This window comes from Erythrolamprus reginae, chromosome 6 (genome assembly GCF_031021105.1).
Source record: "Erythrolamprus reginae isolate rEryReg1 chromosome 6, rEryReg1.hap1, whole genome shotgun sequence".
In the NCBI taxonomy this organism is placed as follows: Eukaryota; Metazoa; Chordata; class Lepidosauria; order Squamata; family Dipsadidae; genus Erythrolamprus; species Erythrolamprus reginae.
Window position 1 is genome coordinate 90,605,347 of NC_091955.1, and position 21,387 is coordinate 90,626,733.

General features: G+C 40.4%; 1 protein-coding gene across 2 annotated transcripts in view; it reads right to left on the reverse strand.

Moving 5' to 3' along the window:
* ETNK1 (ethanolamine kinase 1) overlaps positions 1 to 9,986 on the reverse strand; it is a 33,379-nt gene extending 23,393 nt beyond the window's left edge. Inside the window, exons 1-4 of one of the 2 annotated variants that reach the window (XM_070754352.1) lie at positions 9,561 to 9,986; positions 2,306 to 2,565; positions 454 to 594; positions 103 to 245 (exon numbers count right to left, since the gene is read on the reverse strand). In XM_070754352.1, coding sequence (XP_070610453.1) covers positions 103 to 245; positions 454 to 594; positions 2,306 to 2,565; positions 9,561 to 9,731 — 715 coding nt within the window. In that variant the 5' untranslated portion in view covers positions 9,732 to 9,986. Of the gene's footprint in view, positions 1 to 102; positions 246 to 453; positions 595 to 2,305; positions 2,566 to 5,103; positions 5,170 to 9,560 lie in introns of those variants that run through there. The other variant, XM_070754351.1, reaches the window with a different exon arrangement.
* Positions 9,987 to 21,387: the final 11,401 nt, after the last annotated feature.

Here is a 21,387-nt window from a genome sequence, read left to right on the forward strand (position 1 = left end):
TAAAATAGATTTGAAATTGTCCACCCTCCACAAGCTGTTACTCTATATTAGGCAATATAAAACAATTTTTAAAAGTTACTTACAGCTGTGTTGCATACCTACCTTGTTTTCCATTGTAGATGATATTTTTACACAAAAGATCATTATGACAAAGTACCACTGGTGAACCTAGGTTAGAGAGTCTCTCCTTCATCCATGCCATTTCATCCTGTAGAATTTGACGACTTGGCACATCTTGTAGAAACCTTTTAGAATTTGAGAACGGTTAAAAAAACCTCAAGGATATTTCTCAGAACTTTATGAAAATTCTCTTATTTCGGTGGTGCACCTTAAAGCTTTCTGAGGTCCACATATTATAAAACTATACTTTCACTTTACATTTTTAAACTAGAGGATACTGAAATATATTCATGTATGAGCTCAGAAATAATTGTCATAGTTTAAAGTACCTACCTCTTATGCAACTCCTCATCTGCAAATTCTGTTGGTGTAAGGGAGAAGTACTTTCCCATCTTTATCCATAAGTTCGACTTGGGTATCCATCCATTGTGAGCATGAATAGCATGTATTTTAGCAAGTTGTCTTGCTATCAGTCTGAAATACAGGTAATCCTCGAGTTACGACAGTTCACTTAGTGACCATTAAATAAACTTCACAGTATAAAGTTATTTTTTTTAAAAAAAATCCTATGTTTGATAGATAGCTGCATGAAAGAGGATGATGAACCAAAAAGGACTTTAATTCAACAAGATTAATCTCATGGGTGTGTATCTTGATGGCTGGAACATGACTTGTTCCATTATGAGAACTTCCATAATGTTCAGAAGCATCAGATTATGACTGGAACCCAAAACTATTCTTCTACTAACTACATTGCTTCTACCCCCAAAAGATGATTCTGTATTCTCATCACCTGAACTACAGGCCTATAAGGTTTTCGCAGAATGCAGGTAGCTACAAAGGGAGACAGAAATAACCTTTTTTCCCCTTATAAAAGCAGGCGTATCAACAAAAGAGCAAGGAGGATCCACTGTATAATATCCCAATAGTTCTACAAACCACAAAAAACAAACTGATTCTTTGCAGTAAAACCTATAAGAATTTTATTATTTTTCTATAAGTCAGCTGATTTAATCACCTTGGAAGAAATTGTACATATGGCAGTGATGGCGAACCTTTTTTGATTCACATGCCAAAAGTGGATGGCATGGGGAGGGTCACACGTACATGTGCCTACAGCCATAATTCCATGCGGGGGGGGCCTGTGCATGCACATGCCACCTCTGCCCCCTCCTCACTTAGAGCACGCAATGGCATGCCAAAATTAGACAGATTCATGGATGCCAAGTGTATCCATGGTGGTTATTGAAACGGATGTCCAAGTGCCACCTCTATGTTGGTTAAGGCAGGCAGGATTCCCTTGGGTACCATTTGTTGGGGGTCAAGGGAAAGGGAGGGTTTGGCCTTCTCTTTCTCCTAAAGATTCCCATGGACAATTGATGGGCCACTGTGTGACACAGAATGCTGGACTCTATGAGCTTTGGCCTGATTCAGCATGGCTCTTGTTATGGTCTTGTGTTCTTATGCCCGTTTTTTGCTCTTCTCAGGCTCCAGAGCCTTTCTAGGAGCTTGGAGAGGATGAAAATGGCCTCCCATCGCCGAGGTCCTCCAGAGGCCAGAAATGGCTCTCAAGTGCCGGGCTCCAGCTCCACCACATTGGAACCTGTCAGGGCCAATCTCTTGGCAACCTATTGAGGTGGGACTCTTGGTGAAGGAGGCGCAAGATGCATAACATCTCCTGCTGCTTTTGCAGCCTCAATCAGCTGCAAAAGCAGCCACAATTCTTGCCGTCTCTCCTCCCTCACTCACCAGGCATGGCAGGGCTTCCTGCCCCTCGCTTCTCCCCCACCCCTTCCCACTGCTACCCCCAAATTGTGCCCCAAAATAATAAGACACACACACACCCAAAAAATAAGGCCAAGCTTTTATTTTGGGATTTTAAAAAATAAAAGAGGGTCTTATTTTCAGGAAAACGTGGTAAACTATCACTCAATTACAAAGCAGTGTTGCAGAACAAAGGTGACACTGGAATAATTGTGCAAGATGTTTCATCCATTAAAGTCTATATCATTAACTAAGATTTTAAGCTATTAACAAACTGGAATTTAGAATAATTCACTTTTAGGAATCAAATGATTTCTCTGGAAATTAAGATAAATTTATTTAATCAAAAACCACTAAGACAGTGCTGTAGCTAGCAACCTCTTTGAATAAATTGTGCGTAAAAGAATTCCAAAATGCTTACCGAAATATCTCTGGGTTGCAAACATGTTCTGGATCCAGAGCTTCTCCTTGCATGAACTCGTAGCACAGACCATTGCTGAAGGTGCAGTAAAGTTGGGGTGCACAACCATGGGCCTGCAGCACACGGAAGCTCTTCACTTCCTCTTCTCGATCAACTAGGAGTTCCGTTTTATTTCCGTAAATTCTGACAAGGACAACATCATCCATTTTTTCATCCACGTAACAGCCAATGAGTTTATTTGTGATTCCATCTGTAAATATCTGAAAAGAAAAAGCAATGGATTTTAGTTTAGTGAAAAAGCTGTATATCTTAAGTAATGTTACGCTGTGTTTTGGTTACTCCCTTGAATGAAGTTTGCGTGGCAGAATTTGGTTGACCTTTTCTGAGTTCAGAAGGTAAATTGGATTGGGCCTGGTTAATACAGGTAATTCTCGATTTACAACCATCCATTTAGTGACAGTTCAAGTTACACCACAACTGAAAAAAGTGACTTATGACAGATTTTCACAGCATCCCTATGGTCATGTGAACAAAATTTGGGTGCTTGGTAACTGGCATTCATTTATGACAACTGAATTGTCCCAGGGTCATGTGATTTCAACTCACTTAACGTTCTTGCTTGCCAGCAGAAATTTTGGACTTTACTGTGGTCATAAGGCAAGGATTAACTGGGAGACTTTAAGTCATTTGTTAACCATGTTAATCAGGAAAGTAAAAACAAAACAAAACATTTCCATGCTCTTCCCAGGATGAATATGGATACATCTGCATAATCACTAGTACTGTATTATGCTTAACTTGTCTAAGACTTAATAGTCTTAGACAAGTCTCAGCCAATAGCACAACCCACTTTGAGGAATACAGAAAAGCTGAGTAAAATTACTTCCTAATTTAGAGATGTCTCAGCTAAATTTAAACGTCTTTGTAAATGATGGCACTTTAGAGTCCGGTTTATCATTAAAATTATTAGTCTAATAGAATAACTATAGCTCAATAGCAACAAATGTAATTAAAGAAAGATTCACTAAGTGTGAAAGTATTCTGTCAAATAAAGAATTTTTTTTTACTAAGAGCACAAATGAGTACCAATAAATAGAAAAAAAGAAAAAAAAGCATGCTAACAAAGTCATTAGGCAAGGAAGAGAATGTAGTGCAATTCAATACCTGAATCCAACATAAATCCAATATCAGTTTTAAGTTTTAATGTATTAGCTTTCAGCTAGCCCATTAACAAATTTAAACATCTATTCAAGTCAGCCTTATTTACGGTAGTTTAGATGAAAAGAAATAACATCAGGAACCATCAGTATACTGAGGATGCCACATCCCAAAATTTAGGACTAGATCTCTTCTCCAGTGGTTTCACTTAACAAAACCATGTTGCTAACTTCATTGCAGTGATTCACTTAGTAACTGTGGCAAGAAAAGTCATAAAATGTCCTGCTTAGCATTTGTTGTGGTTAGTGGAAGACTATTTGTACTATATCTGCTTAATACAGAACATGTTTGTAGCACTTTTGCAGAATGTATTTCAGTACCTACCCCCCACCCCTGCAGTTAGATATTTTAGACAGCAGAGGCTGCTCTGGTACTTTTCTGACTATCCCAGTACTCTGATGTCAGCAAATCCAAATGCCAGAACCTCAAGAAATGGTTGCCAGGAGAGAATATTAGTTAAAAAAAGGAAATACAGTAATGGGTTGCTGGTATAACCTGCCTCATGAAACGTCTATCTTTACACACCCCTATCTTTATGCTACATATGCAAGCATTTCCATAGGAACCTATTTCTTTCATACACACACACACACACAGAAAATACAATCTGTTTTCTCCTTTATTTAAGATAATAAAGATAAGACTGATTGTTGCAAGTATGGTTTTATAATACATGTGATTTTAGTGTTGTTTTTAATTCCCCTCCCACTAATATTGTATTTATACTTCTTGTTAGCCACTCAGAGTCTGTTTGGAGTGAGCGGCATATAAATGCAATCAATCAATCGATCGATCGATAAATAAATAAATAAATATAGATTACTCTATCTACTGTTTTACTCTATCATTAGTCCTTGATACAAAGTCGCATTCATTGGTGGATGGCCTTTCTGCATCAAATCTAAAAGCATGAAAGCCAACTAGGTGACTTTAGACTACTCACCCACACAGGATTGTTGTTGTGGGCCAAATATGGGGAAGAAGGAATATTAGGCATTCCCTCAGTTATTTATAAAAATAAAGGCTGGATACAAATAAATGATTTACGTCTCATGTAGTAATGAAAATGTAACTGACTCATGTCTAATAGATTGCAAAGCAGCTATGACATTATGTAAAATACAAGTCAGTATAGTCAGCAATATGTATGTTAATAGCATAACATATTTTCTAGCATTTTTCTTGCCGTAAGCAAACACCTCCTCTGTTTATACCATGTTTCCCCGAAAATAAGACCGGGTCTTATATTATTTTGTTCCAAAAGGTGCATTAGGACTTATTTTCTGGTTAGATCTTATTTGGGGGAAAATACAGTGCAAATTACATCTGTCTGGCTCTGATTATCTTAACTGGGGCTTATTTGGGGGGTAGGGCTGATTTTCCAGTTGGGTCTTATTTTCAGGGAAACAGGGTAAGTAACTGGCATGTCAAAGATTGGCAGCCTTTAGTCACAAACAAGGGGTTTTTTTAATTAATTCACTTAAATGCTTTGTAAATGTTTAGTTTTATAGCTTAAAACTTTCAATAAGATTCCAAAATTCATTATTAAAAATTAAGTATAACGTAGAAGTTTATTTTACAGATTTTGAAACACTTCATTGTGGTATTTGTAAGTTCCTGACAAGGCCCAGTAGACACTGCTAATACAGTTCTACAGAGGAATTGTTGAGTCTGTCATCTGCAACTCCATAACTGTCCGGTTTGGTTCTGCAACACAACAAGACAGACACAGACTTCAGGAGATAAACAGAAAAACAATTCCTACCAACCTGCCTTCCATTGAGGAGATATATGTGTACTGCACGAGTCAAAAAAAGGATTGTGAAAATATTTATAGACCCCCTCACATCCTGGACACAAACTGTTTCAACTCCTACCCTCAAAACAATGCTAGAGCACCACACGCCAGAACAGACACAAGAACAGGTTTTTCTCCAAATGCCATCACTCTGCTAAATAAACAATTCTCCCCACACTGTCAAACTATTTAAGTCTGTACTATTACTCTCATAATTCCTATCACCCATCTCCACACTTATGAGTGCATGACTGCAACTTGTAGCCTCACAATTTTTATTGTTTCCTAATATGATTTGATTGCTTATTTGTACCCTATGACTATCATTAAATGTTGTATTTTATGATTCTTGACAAATGTATCTTTTCTTTTATGTATACTGAGACCATATGCACCAAGACAAAGTCCAATCACACTTGGCCAATAAAGAATTTTATTCTATGTGTGTGTGTGTGTGTGTGTGTCTGTGTACACACAGACATGCACACATTATATATATATGTACACACGTGTGTGTGTGTGTATATATATATATATATACAGTATATATAATGTGTGCATGTCTATGTATAATTTGATTTTCAACAAAACTATAAATGTATCAAAATTAAAATACATAATATAAATATCTGACCTAAATGAGAAATAAAGTTGCAAACTTGTTTAAAGTAATTCAATGATCACGTTGAGTTGCTTGAAAACCTACAGGGGTGCAGGTTTCCAAAATTGCTTTAAGTATGTTATTTCTTCTTTGCTTTTTTATTGTGAACCTCAACTTTGTGATGACTTTCAGTTCCTTTTGATAGAACACAGCTACAATTACAATATGTAGCCTATTTTTCATCATTATATTCTTTGTTTCTGCTGCGTCTCAGCAAGTGTGGTCTATCTAGTTCAAACCAGTAAAAGAATAGGTAGTGCTCAAGCTCATAGTAACACGTCCTAAACTGACATAATTTAGTAAATTATCCTTTTCCAAAGTAGCCAGGTTCATTATCACCTATCTAACAAAACAATTATCATTTCTACTTGGTGTCTTTTTCTAAAAATGGTCATTGAAGCATAGAAGCAATTACCAATGAAACCTCAATATGAATAAACAAATGCAATTAATTAGTGTTGGAAGAGATAATGTCTGCTTATAAAAGGAAGTGCAAATGAATCTATTTCAAACATACCCAATTTTATACTGTACATGTTCAATTTTTAGATGTAAGAGAAAGCCAGTTTGATATTATAATGTTCTGAGGCTTAAAACCAACAGGAAAAATGTTTTGGACTATATGCTTTAGAAAGTTTTACTTTCCTTCCAAGCACCTACTGGTAATTATAATGTTTTAACACTTAACAAGCATATGGAATCAGTGTTCTCTATAATATGCAACATGGGTAAATTCTTCAGTATATTTGATGGTTAATTGATAGTCTTAAAGTCTACTATTACATTATCTTCAAAAATATTCTAGAAATTTTGATATAAAAAATCTCATAAGAAAATATTTTGAAACACTGTGGTTAAAAAACAAGTCATTAAAAAGTTACCACAAAGCTCATAATAGTACTTTTTAAAAAATACATGTTGCTGCATAATTTTTGTTGTCTATGAACTACATTTATAATAAAACCTTTTCCTAGATCCTGAAAACATTTTACTGTAAACTCTAATTGTATTGTTTCAGAGTATTATTATGCCCCGAGTTTTTGGAGAGGGGCGGCATATAAATCCAATAAATCTAATCTAATCTATTTTTAATTTTTGAAATGCAATTGCTATCTAAAATAATTATATACCATTTAAAGTTTCATTATTATTTTAATGCAAATGTGAAATTTTACTGAGAACAAGCCACATTTTTGAAACATTATTTTACATGTAGAACAAAAGAAATTAGATACGTGAGATTCCTTTAAAGAAACTGAAGAAGGGAATATAAGGCTACATATACAGTCAGTCATTTTCAGGCTATAAATGCAGCTTTCATCCATAAAAGAGGCACATCTGCAAAAAATGAAATTTTAGTAGAACAAAGGTGATGGTCTAAGCTTGCCCAGGTGCTGAGCTCCTGGATGGATACAGCTATCTCTGGAAAGGCCTGCATTTTATTTTGAGGGAAAATAATTCTCACAGTAACCATTCTAATATACCTTCAATATTTATACCATTATAACTTTTATAGAGGGATTTTGTGGAGACATTGGTGCTAATTGAGCTTGTCTGCCTGCAGATGTTTCTTTACCCAACTATGTAATATCAAGCCACCAAGCCCAGAGAGCACCAAGGACTCCATAGTTCAATCCTGAACTACACCTATTATCTCTTATGAGAGAGACTCACTTGCATCAAAGACCTATTTAAAGAAATCAGGAAACCCTGCATTCTTCATCATTCACAGGGAGTTACGCCAAGATGTATGACAATGGCAGAACAATAGCTTTAACGCTTTAAGATTAACAGCAGGAATCTAGAAGCATCTTAAAGATTAACAGCTGTGATGGTCTTTAGGAGTTATGTGAATTTTGTTGTATGGGTATACTGTGTATATACATACAATGACAATAATAAAGTATTCTATTTAAGGCTTGGTCAACTGCAGAAAACTGTTCAAACTCAATCAGAACCCAATACTTTATCTATCTATCCATCCATACATAGATACAATATTGTTTATACTGTATACATAAGATGGGTACTGATAAGAGGGAACAATTAGACAGGAATAGTAGGCACACTGGTGCGCTTATGCACACCCCTTACTGACCTCTTAGGAATCGGGTGAGGTAGACAGTGGACAGTCTAAGGGTAGTCTCAATGAAAGAAGGCTAACCAGGACAATGGATGAAGAGAATGGTGCACATTTACACCACACTCTCATTTTGGCTCACTTTCCCTAGATAGATAGGGCTGCTGGGCCGACACTCCCAGAAATGGGCCTATGTTGCTAAGCTTGCCTCTTTCACCACTTAACTGGGATGCTTTTGGAGAGGGGGGGAAGCAAAGACCCCACATTCATTCCTCCCAAATGAGAGCTCCTGCGTGTGTGTGTGTGTGTGAGAGAGAGAGAGAGAGAGAAAGTGAGTGTGAATATGATAGAGAAAGTGTGTGAGAGAAAATGTGAGTGTGTGAGAGAGACAGAGAGAGAGGAAGAGAAAGGGGGAGGGAGGGAGAAAAGAGAGAGAAGGAAGGGAGGGAGAGAAGGAGGGAAAAAGAAGGGGGAGGAAGGTGAAAAGAGGAAAAAGAAGGGAGAAGAGAAAGGGGGAGTGTGCGTGAGAGAGGGGGAGGGAGGGAGAAAAGAGAGAGAAGGAAGGAGGGAGGGAGGAGAGAAAGGGGGAGTGTGAGAGACATACAGAGAGGGATAAGAGGGGGAGAAAAGAGAGAAGGAACAAAGAAGAGAGAAGAGAGAGAGGGAGGGAGGAAGTGTGAGAGACAGACAGACAGAGAGGGATAAGAGAGAGGAGAGGGAGGGAGAAAAGAAGAAGACAGAATGAGGGAGGGAGAGACAGAGAAAAAAAGTGTGTGTGTGTTTTTGTGTGTGTGAGAAAGAGGGGGGTAGGGAGAGAAGGAGAAAAGAGAGAGCAGGAAGGAGGGATGGAGGGAGGGAGAGAGATAAAATGAGCTATACCACCCTTTTCGGGTGAGGAAAAGCCTGGCCCAACTTCCAACCCACCCTCCCCAGTTTGAGCGGTGTGTGTGTGTGTGAATAGAAGCATGAAATCCTCCTCTCCCCCCTCCCCTTGCGGGGAAAGCAGAGGCGAAACCGGGAAAGGCAGACAAGCCGAGCCGCTCCGTTCCCCACCCACCTCCAGACACCCTCCACCCCCTTTCTCTCTGACACGCGTCTTGCAAGTCGGCCAGAAAAAGACGACGACGACGACAACCAGGCGGCGGTGCCTGCCCGCCTCCCTCTTCCTTCCTTCCTAGCCGAGCCGGGGAAGGAAAGGAAGGGGGTGTGGATGGGTTCCCTTCCTCATTTCCCTCCCCTTCCCTCTCCCCACCCGGCGGCCTCGCCAGCAGCGCCAGACGCCCACCGCACCCCGTTGAGTCGGGCACGGCCGTCTGCGAGCGGGGGGAGCGGCAGGGCCTCGGCGAGAAAGACAACCGGGGATGAGAAGGCGGAGGAGGGAGGAGAAAAAAACCCCCGGCTTCGCCTCAGCTTCCGCAGCCCCCTCACAGGCCGCCGCCGCGCCCCCTTCGCAGCCTGTGAGGCCGCCGCTCTGGGGCTTCATTTTTTTATTTTTTACCTTCAACGTCACCTCCTCGGGCTTCCAATGGGGCCTAAGCGGGCGAAGCAGCTCCAGGGCTCCGTGGCGGTAACCCGGCTTGCCGCCGCCCGAAGGGTCCCTCTCGCTGACGAAGATGTCCAGCTTGGGTACCTCAGGGGAGCCCGGCGGGACGTGGATGTAGTTGGCCATGGAGATGCGAAGAAGAGCGAGCGAACGAGCGTGAGGCGCCTGAGGAGAAAAAAAATAGCGAAGCGGCGGCGACGACAAGCAACAAGCAACTGCGGCGTCACGCGAGCGGCGCAGCCGGCAAATGAAAGGCGCGAGACCCGGCGGGGAGGTGGGGGCGAGGAAAAGGAGGGGCTCGCTCCTCCCTCTCTCTCTATCTCTCACACAGTCTCTCCTGCTCGGCCCCCTCTGCGCTGCGGCGGGAAGCTCCGCCCCTTTTAATATTGGAAGGCACCACGCAGGCGTAACCGTCGTCGCCTCCGAAGCACGCTCCGGCGCAAAGCAGCCTGGGGGAAAGAAAAAAAAAGGAGGGAGTAGCGGCGCCCCGCCCAGGCCTCCCGGGCTACGCATACTCTGTCGCCTTTTTTTGCTGCACGGGCGGGTATGGGGTGTTCCTCTGATATTGGGTTAAATGCTATAATGAAGGGTTGGTTGGTTGCTGTTGTTGTTTTCTGGAATTGGGAAGCTGTTGTGCGGGGGAGGGAGGGAGGGCTTCCAATTCATAGAATTCCCCAGCCGGCCGTGGGTCTCCTAAATCAAGAGTCTCCAACCTTGACCACTTTTAAGCCTGGAGGACTTCAACTCCCAGAATTCCCCAGCCAGCGTTGCCAGTACCTCAAGATCAGTGTTGCTGGCTGGGGAATTCTGGGAGTTGAAGTCTTCCAAGCTTAAATGGGGTCAAGGTTGGAGACCCTCTGCTCTAAGTGATAGCACTTTTTGAGAGAGGGGAAAAAGAGCCTCCTCCCCCCCCCCCTCACCTGAAGCCTTGAAGGAGGCGGTGGTGGAACTCTTATTCTGGAATACATATACAGTGGTACATCTATACTTACAACTTAATCCGTTCTATGACCAGGTTCTTAAGTGGAAAAGTTTGTAAGAAGGAATTTTTCCCATAGGAATCAATGTAAAAGCAAATATTGCGTGCAAATAGGGCAACCACAGGGAGATTCCTAGAGAGGCCTCACAGAGGCTTCTCCCTGCCTTTTCCGGCCCTGTTTCCTCCCAGGAGATTCCTAGAGAGGCCCCACGGAGGCTTCTCCTCGCCTTTTCCAGCACTGTTTCCTCCCAGGAGATTACCAGAGAAGCTTTAGTTTCTAACGCCATGGGAAATTTGTCTTTTTCAATGGTCATAGGTGACCCAAAGGGGTCCCGACCCCCAGATTGAGAACCACTGGGTTAAATTATATTTCTAACCAAAATAGCATTGAAGGCACTTAGATACTTTTTTGGAACTCCCTTTAGAGTGATCAAAAGTATATTTCTCAGAAGTTACTTGCCAACTTTAAAACTTAATGATTTTATAATTTTACGTACTACGCTTGGGTCAGATCCACTATTGAAAAACTCAAAGAAGCAGGCTGGAGATAGAATCCTCCTGGGGGAAACACTTTTATATATGTGGTTTCTAAGAGCAAACACAAATTTGATAGCACATAGCCAATGCAACTGTCATGCTTGCTGAAAAGGTTTTATCAGCAAGCAAAAATGATTTCCAGTATTTACCATATCTATTATTCCCTGATTACAAAATTCAATCCCTACCCATGGAGTCAGATGCTATTTTACAAAAAGACTAGAATAAATTTGATTAACAAAGGAGGATGGGAGAGAGAGAGTGCAGGACATCATAAAACAGGTTCAGTTGGGCTGAAGGAAGGAAGGAAGGAAGGAAGGAAGGAAGGAAGGACTGCCCAGAGCGAAGGGGACATTTCTCTGGGCGCTGGGCTGGTAGAGGTTTACAGTATTTCCTCTCCGAGCGCCCAGAGAAAGGGAAATGCTCCGTTCGCTCTGGACTGCCAAAGCCTCCTTAAGCGCCACCGAAAGGCTCTTCTGGCAGCCCAGAAAAGCCCGAGATGGCCAGGATTAAAGGGGGAATGGCAGGAAACTGGCCGGTCCTTCGTGCCGCTCCAGGCTCAGGTTCTTAAGTAGAAAGAAGAGGCAAGAAAATCTTGAACACCCGGTTCTTATCTAGAAAAGTTCTTAAGTAGAGGCGTTCTTAGGTAGAGGTACCACTGTATAGTCCTGCCCTCTCTTGAGGCGCTGAAAAAAGTTCCATGTTGCATGACAACATCGAAGGCGCATAGAACCTGTTACCTTCCCGCTATAGTGGTCTCTATTTTTCTTCTTGCATTTTTTTAATGCGCTTTCGAACTGCTCGGTTGGCAGAAGCTGGGACAAATAACGGGGGCTGACTGTTATGTGGTGCTGGGGATTCGAACCACAGAACTGTTGACCTTCTGGTCGACAAGCTTTTTGTCTTAGCCCGTGAGCCATCACATCACATATGGTTTGTAATGGCATTCCAAAATACTAGGTGACCAACAAAGTTACAGTACAGACTCTATAAGCGTTGTGTGAATGGTGGGAGTGGTGGGAGTAGGTAGATTAATCCTATGCCTAGGTTTGAACATAATAGTTTGGACCAGTGAAGGGCTGCAAAAATGTTTACTACCACACTGTGGGCATGGCTTATTTTGTGGGTGTGGCTTGCTGGTCATGTGATCAGGTGGGAGTGGTTTGACGACATGTGACGGGGTGGCTTAAAGGTCATGTGACTGGCTTAAAGGTGGCCAACTTGACGTAACGTCAAGGGTTTGGGTTAGGGTGCCTGGTTTCTCACCTCAAAGAGATACAATTTTTCTATCTATTTACTATTACTGAACATCCAAAATATACTATTTAATTCTATGTATATATGCCAGATGTGTACATACATATTGCGCATAGGCACACAAAAATATACATTATCTTCTATATAAACGGTATGTGTATACAAACACACACATACGTCTTCTAAAATTATACACATTTCAACCTCATTTATTGTGATAAGAAAAACATACCCAGAGTCCAGAAAAAAAAGAAGAAAAAAAATCAATTTTTTTCTACCAGTTCTGCATACCTGACCAAAATTTTTCTACTGGTTCTGCATACCTGACCATACCCCTAGGAGCCCATCACTGGTTTGGATATAATAAGGTAATAATTTGATATAAGTTGACTCACTAAAAACAGTTCATCAACTTAAAAAACAAGCCAAATCCTTAAATAACATAGAAGCAAGGCTAATCGAAACCAGAATAATTGTGACAAAGGTAGTAACAAGAGTGACAAAGAAAAGAATTCTATATTGGAAGACATTTCAAAAATAAATAATTATGTTAAAGTAAAAAATGAAAGGCACCGCTAACAATTATATAATTATGCATAGATTCTAGAAGCAAGTGTCAGTTGACTGTAAATTACTCTTCAAACCGGTAAAAACTAGGAGTCGATGCTAGTTTGTTTGAATTTTTCCTTTAGGGTTAATTTTTTCTATGTAAATGCACATTTTTTCCACCAGATAATGATCAACTTTCATTAATCATTCCCTTAACCCCAATGATATTTTTGAGTTCAGCTCCAGAATAGAAAATACTGTTATATGAGGATCTGAATTTTATTTATTTATTATGGCCAGTGGGGAAAAGTAAATTCTAAACTTTGGAAATAACTTTTACTAAAGTATGTATTTATTTTAAATATACATTTTAAAATACGTATTTATTTGCCCACATTCTTAAAGGCTGTGGGAAGATAACCATCTGAAACACTGCCAAGCAAAACACTTCTCAAAAATAGCCACGCAATAAACTTATTTATTTATTTATTTATTTATTTGGTTTTATCGAATACACAATGAGGGTTTTAGTGGGTATACACATAGTAAAATACATAATGAAGGTTATAGGGGATATACAGTACTCATAGTAAAATATATCTATGAAAGAATAGAAGAGAAGATATAGGAATAAAGCATATCAATGAAAGAATAGAAGAAGAGATATAGGAATAGAAGAAAGGTATAGAAGATATAGGAGAGCAATAGGACAGCGGATGGAAGGCACTTTAGTGCACTTGTACTCACCCCTTACTGACCTCCTAGGAATCTGGATAGGTCAACCATGGCTAATCTAAGGGTAAAGTGTTGGGGTTTGGGGATGACACTATGGAGTCCGGTAATGAGTTCCACACTTCGACATCTCGGTTACTGAAGTCATATTTTTTTACAGTCAAGTTTGGAGCGGTTAATATTAAGTTTAAATCTGTTGTGTGCTCTTGCGTTATTGTGGTTGAAGCTGAAGTAGTCACCGGCAGGCAGGACGTTGCAGCATATGATCTTGTGGGCAATACTTAGATCATGTTTAAGGCGTCTTAGTTCTAAACTTTCTAGGCCCAGGATTGAAAGTCTAGTCTCGTAGGGTATTCTGTTTCGAGTGGAGGAGTGAAGGACTCTTCTGGTGAAGTATCTTTGGACATTTTCAAGGGTGTTAATGTACTATCAAAATTACACCAAAAATCATATATGAAACACCTGTCTATCAAATTTAAAGTGTCAATCATATCACACCTTCCTTCTGTGCTTGATGTACATCTTAATTAGCGCTGGCTTCTGATTTGAATAAATAGATTGATCTACATCAAATCCTTTGAAGAAAGCTGGCTATGGTATGTAATTCTTTATTAGTAAGACAAATTCCTTGTGTGTCCAATTACACTTGGCCAATAAAATTATTCTATTCTATTCTAGTGTTACTTGAGTTTAGCTACTCTGAGATACATGGTCTTCAACTCCCATAATTCCTCTGCCCAAATGGTAAGCATCAGAATTTTGTAGTTTATATTTCTGGGGTTTTTTATAATACAGGAGTTTTCAAATTTCACAACTTTAAGACTTATGGACCGGCCAGCTTTGCTGAGAGTTGAAGTCCACAAGTCTTAAAGCTGCCAAGTTTGAAGACCTCTGCTATAATATATGCTATTTCTAATTTGCTCAGAGTCTTTGGAAATAGAGCAGCAGGTAAGCCAAAGTAATGAATCTATAATTTTCATAGCCGTAATGACTTCATATTTTTGCTGGTCCTCCTACATAGTTTAAAATTATGTGAAAAATGTGCTCAGAATTCTTGGAAGAACCAAGTTTTCATATAGTTCTTTGAAAAGAGAATTGGACTGGTGTTTCTCAATCTTGGCAACTCTTAAAATGTATGGACTTCAACTCCCAGGATTTTGAATTGTTCAAAGTTGTTTTGGAACTTTATAAAGTGCATGCTGTCTTTTATATGTACACAAGGAGATAACTATTCTATAGCTGTTTTCAAAGAGTCAGCTTTCATTTTAATCCAGGAATGGGGAGGTTTCTAAATGATAGGGATTAACCAAACAGAGATTAGCCAATTCTATCACCAAAGGATAAGACCATGTGAGTAGTTTTCCATTGGCTCTTCCAAGGCCACCCCTGTCCCACCTCCAGTGGCAATCATCAACCTCTCTGCAATGGCCTTCCCAATCACCTACTTCGACCCACTTGTAATGTATACTCATATTATTAATCAAGTTATCCTTGTTGAAAAAGAAAGATGGGCTATGATTAAGTGGATTTGCAATCATCGACTGTTCTTAAATAATGGCATTCACACAAAGCTTTAGTAATCTATTGCTTAATAATTTAGTAATCTAGTGCTTAATAATTTATATCAGAGGTCTCCATCCAATGATTTGATGAAGTTCCTCCCAACTATTTTTTAGCTAGAATAGAATAGAATAAAATAAAAAATATGGAATAGAATAGAATAGAATAGAACTCCTGGGGGAAGGATACTGCAAAGTCCCCATTCCCTGCCCACTCCTGGGGGGAGGATATTGCAAAATCCCCACTCCCTGCCCACTCCTGGGGAAGGATACTGCAAAATCCCCACTCCCTGCCCACTCCTGGGGAAGGATACTGCAAAGTCCCCACTCCCTGCCCACTCCTGGGGGGAGGATATTGCAAAATCCCCATTCCCTGCCCACTCCTGGGGAAGGATACTGCAAAATCCCCACTCCCTGCCCACTCCTCGGGAAGGATATTGCAAAACCTCTATTCCCTCCCCACTCTAAGGCCAGACAGAATTGATATTTGCAAGTTATCTGAACTACTCAAATTTCCTCTACTGGTTCTCCAGAACCTATCAGAGCCTACCTGGATTTCACCTCTGCTTTAATTTCTTGCTTTTCTGACATCTGTATGAACCCACAACAAATCACATTCTCCAGGTCCCTTAGCCGATTATTTATCCGTGCTGTTCCAACTTGTTTCTGCTTGATTCTCTGTGATTAGCCATGACCTCTGTAGTTGGGGGTTCAAGGTGGATCGGTTAGGGGCCCAGGGGGGAGGGATTGAAGAAGGAGGATGGAAGTCTAGGAAAAGAACAGAGGTCTGAGTTCTTCCAACATTATAGAGAATATAAGCTAATATTCAAAACTTAAGCATGGGTTCAATACATTTTAATGTTGGTCTTTCAAACAGGTTTCTAAGCCTGTCAAATTTAAGCACTTGTGTATGTATGTACTGTATGTATGTATGTATGTACCCTGTTTCCCCGAAAATAAGACGTACCCCGAAAGTAAGGCATGTCAGAGGTTTTGCAGAATTTGCTAATATAAGGCACCCCCAAAAAATAAGGCGTAGCCAAGTTTACATACGGTACGGTGGAAAAACATATGGTACCATTCAAAGCTGTTCATAGCGGTACCGTAATAATGTGGCGTCCCCTGCTGGCCCCTTCCATCGCTTTGTACCGTACAGTACAGCAGACACAGTCTGCTGCTGTCTCACCGCCATTACAGTCTCCACTACAGTGCGTAGACTGTAGTTCCTCTGGTGGCCGGAAGCTGCAATAGCGGGAGTATACTGTTGTACCATATAAGTGCCGTCGTTTGTGTGTGTGGGTGCCATACTGATAGGTACCGTACCGTAATCAGTGTACTGTATGGTACACTTTCTTTGGGGGTGTCAGCTTTTCTGCCTGTGAAATTGTCTTATTTGAGAAATATAAGGCACCCCCCGAAAATAAGACGTAGCACAACTTTTGGAGCAAAAATTAATATAACACAGTATCTTATTTTTGGGAAAACACGGTATGTATGTATGTATGTATGTATGTATGTATGTATGTATGTATGTATGTATTATATTTGTCAGAATTATAGTTTGTATTAACATAGCAAAGTATAAAGTATAAAGCAGTGTTTCCCAACCTTGGCAACTTGAAGATGTTCGGACTTCAACTCCCAGAATTCCCCAACCAGCGAATGCTGGCTGGGTAATTCTGGGAGTTGAAGTCCAAATATCTTCAAGTTTCCAAGGTTGGGAAACACTGGTATAAAGAACTGATAAAAAAAAATAGGACAGAAGGACAGGGAAGGTAGGCACAATGGTGCACTTATGCACGCCCCTTACAGACCTCTTAGAAAAGGGGAGAGGTCAACAGTAGATAATTTAAGGTTGAAGATCTTGGGGTTAGGGGAAGAAACAACAGAGTTGGGTAGTGAGTTCCAGGCATTGATCACTCTGTTGCTGAAGTCATATCTTCTGCAGTCAAGCTTGGAGCGATTTACATTTAGTTTGTATCTGTTAAGTGCTCTTGTATTGTTGGTGAAGGTGAAGTAGTCACTAACAGGAAGGAAGTTATGGTGTATGATCTTACGAATAACAGTTAATCAGTTCGGAGGTGACGTAGTTGTAAATTGCCTAACCGTAGCATTTGAAGTCTGGAGGAGTAAGGTAGTTTGTTACGAGAGGAGGAGTGAAGGACTCTTCTCGTGAAGTATTTCTGGACTCTCTCAATTGTGTCAATGTCAGTTATGCAGTGTGGGGTTATTCTTAGAAATATTTCCCCCCCATATTTAGGTGTTCGTTTGCTGTTGTTGTTGGACTGGTCAACTCTAGGCAATGAACTTATGTTGAATATATGAGGAGGTGAATGCTTGTACCTATTTTCCCCACAATAACCCTGGAGAGGTGGGTTGGGCTGAGAAAAAGTGACTGGTCCAACGTTACCCAGCTGGCTTTTGCGACTGTAGAAGGAATTTATTTTTTGCAAATTTGCGTAGAAATAAGATGGAAGGAATCAGAAGAATGTGAGTGAAGAGAAAAAGCCTTTTCCTTCTATAATATACATCTCGGACATCAACACCCTTGAAAACGTCCAAAGATATTTCACCAGAAGAGACCTTCACTCCTCCACTCGAAACAGAATATCCTACGAAAATAGACTAACAATCCTGGGTCTAGAAAGCTTAGAACTACGGTGCCTAAAACATGATTTAAGTATTGCCCACAAGATCATATGCCGGTCAATGACTACTTCAGCTTCAACCACAACAACACAAGAGCACGCAACAGATTCAAACTTAATATTAACCGCTCCAAACTTGACTGTAAAAAATAGGACTTTAACAATCGAGTTGTCGAAGCGTGGAACTCATTACCGGACTCAATAGTGTCAACCCCTAACCCCCAACATTTCTCCCTTAGACTATCCACGATTGACCTCTCCAGGTTCCTAAGAGGACAGTAAGGGGCATACATAAGTGCACTGGTGTGCCTTTCGTCCCCCGTCCAATTGCCTTTCCTTTATCTCATATATCATATATATTTTCTTCCTTTCATATATCTTCTCTATTTTTACATACTATCTTTATATATATTACTTCATGTCTATTCTCTTCCATATGTATTGTGTATTGGACAAATGAATAAATAAATAAATAAATAAATAATAAATAGATAAATAAAATAAATAAAATATTAATTGAATTTGGGACTAAATTGAATTTTCATTATCCCTGCTAGGTAGACCCTGTAAGAAAATTAATTCCATAGAAACATTAGAAGTTCATTTTATTAAGAGAGGCTACAATAGCAAAATCTTGCTAATTCCTTTCTTTCTAATATCCCAGGGAATCAGGGAAGCATTTGCATAAGCCTCTTCTGAATATTATCTTGTTCTCACGGCATGTTTCTTTGTCTGGGTCAGTCTTGACAGCTCTGGACATGAACTTCCAGAATTCCTCAGCCACCATGGGGAATATTGCAAATTTCTGTCAAGGTCATATTTTTCACTATGAACAATCTTCTTGAGGAAAGTGTTGTAGAAATCAAATCTCATGGTAGTACTGTAAAAGCCTCCCTGATTATTATTCCTCAAATCTTTAATTATTATTATTATTATTATTATTATTATTATTATTATTATTATTATTAATTGGATTTGTATGTCGCCCCTCTCTGGAGACTCGGGGCGGCTAACAGCAATAATAAAACAGCATATAATAATAATATATAAAAATAATATATTATAATAATAATATAGCTTATTTTTGGCCCTTCCTTTCCTTTCCTAAGATAATATACAGGAAATAGTATAAGGGCAGACTAGATGGATCATGAGGTCTTTTTCTGCCGTCAGTCTTCTATGTTTCTGTGTTTCCTGTCCTTTCCTTCCCTTCCTTCTTTTCTTCCCGTTCTTTTCTTTCCCTCTTTCCTTTTCCTCTGACTCTCCTTTCCTTTCTTTTTCCTTTTATCCCTTCCTTTCTCACTCTCTCTCTTTCCTTTCTTCCTTCCTTCTTTCCTTTCTTCCCTCCTTTCTTTCTCTCCCCTTTTTTCCGTCTTTCCTCTCTTCTTTTCTCTCTTCTTCCCTTTCCTTCCTTCCTTCCTTCCTTCCTTCCTTCCTTCCTTCCTTCCTTCCTCTCTACCTACTAACCTTCCCCTTATAACTCATCCCAATACCAAAGTATGCAGGGCAAAATACAATACCAAAGGCCAAATAAGACAGTTTTAAGTCACTTGCAGAAAAGCAATAAAGTGGGAGGTTTGCACAGAAGAGAATTCCACAAGGCAAGGGGCTGCTACAGAGAAGGCCAGCCATCAACAGGTTCTTGGAGAACCAGTAGCAGAAACTGCTAGCTAGAAAATAACGAGGAGGAAGGTTATCTGTCGCAATTTGGAGCCGAAACAGTATGAGCAACAGGATTGTGACGATCTCTTTAGCTTCTAAGCTACTCGGCAGATTTGCAACGTAAAAATCATGCATCGTAAATAGGCAAGGGTGTTTTTTTTCCCAGGGCTTTCGACATGCAGGAAAGACGAGCTAAGGATGGCAGAGGTGAACCCTTGTGACTTCTTCAGGGTTTTGCATATACAAATAGCTGCTCGTCAAGGCAGATGGCTCGGCACTCATTCGTGGGTATTTTTATCTATGCGTTTTACAGCTTGTAAACGGGGTCACAACATTTTAGACGGTTCACCGGGATATTATTGGGTCATTCAATCTTGTGGTACTTAATGACCCCGTCAAACCCTGGGACATCGGGAGCTTCCAAGGCATCTTGGATTTGCTGAATCTGCTCGGAGCAGCAAAAAAACTGGATGTTGATCGAGCACCTGTCAGCACATGTTTGCAAGATTGCTCTGCTTGGCTCACATTTTATAGTCCTGTCTGATCTTGCCTTGCTGCAGGAAATGGCTCCAAGAGATTTTTTTTAAAACTAGGAAATACATCTAGTCCTCAACTTAGAACATAAGAAGAGCCATGCTGAGTCGGGCCAAAGCCCATCAAGTCCAGCATTCTGTGGCCCACAGTGGCCCACCAATTGTCCATGTGGATCTTGAGCAGAAAGAGAAGGCAAAACCTTCCTTTTCCCTTGAACCCCCAACAAATGGGACCCAAGGGAATCCTGCCTGCCTCAACTAACATAGAGGCGGCACATGGACATCCGTTGCAATAACCACCATGGATACACTTGGCATCCATGAATCTGTCGAATCCTGCCTTGAAGCTATCCAGGCTGACAGCTTTCGTGACCTCTTCTGGAAGTGAATTCCATAAACCAATGACCCTCTGGGTAAAGAAATATTTACCGAGTTTGCGGAGAGGGGCGGCATATAAATCCAATAAATCTAATTTCCCTTTATTTGTCCTCACTTTCTTACCTATGAGCTTTAGGGAGTGCCCCCCTCGTCCTAGTATTTTGTGATAGAGAAAATAATTTTTCTCTATCCACCTTTTCTATCCCGTGCATGATTTTATACACTTCGATCAAGTCACCCCTTAAATGCCGCCTTTCAAGACTGAAGAGACCAAGGCGTTGCCACCTGGTTTCATAAGGGAAGTGCTCCATCTCCTTGATCATTCTGGTTGCCCTTTTTTGCACCTTTTGCAACTTACAAAAGCTTGTTTAGTGACCGTTCGGAGTGACACTGAGAAAAAGGGACTTATGGGCGTTTTTCACACTTACGAAGCATTGCAGTGCCCCCAGACTCATGTGATGGAAGTTCAGATGCTTGGCGAGGGACTCGTATTAGAAATGGTGGGAAATGTTTATTATTTATTTATTTATTCATTCATTCATCCATCCATCCATCCATCCATCCATCCATTCATTTATTTATTTATTGGATTTGAATGCCGCCCCTCTCCGGAGACTCAGTGGTGGTTTGTCTTCTGAGCTTCTTGTTTGTCTTGAATGCTTTGTCACCAAATTAAGTAACGTCATAAACATTGGTTTTATAAAAGCAGAAGTGAAAGGAGACTCCAGCCAAATGACGTCATCTAGATTGGTGACGAAACGTTCAGATACTAAACAAGTTTAGAGAACAAACCATCATCACCAAGTGACTCCTATTTTATGATGACTGCCGTGTCCCATGATCACCTGACAAGGGAAGTCAACGGGGGAAGCCAGATTTACTTAACAACCATGCTACGAATTTAACAATTGCGGTGATCCACTTAACAACGGTGTGGCAAGAAAGATC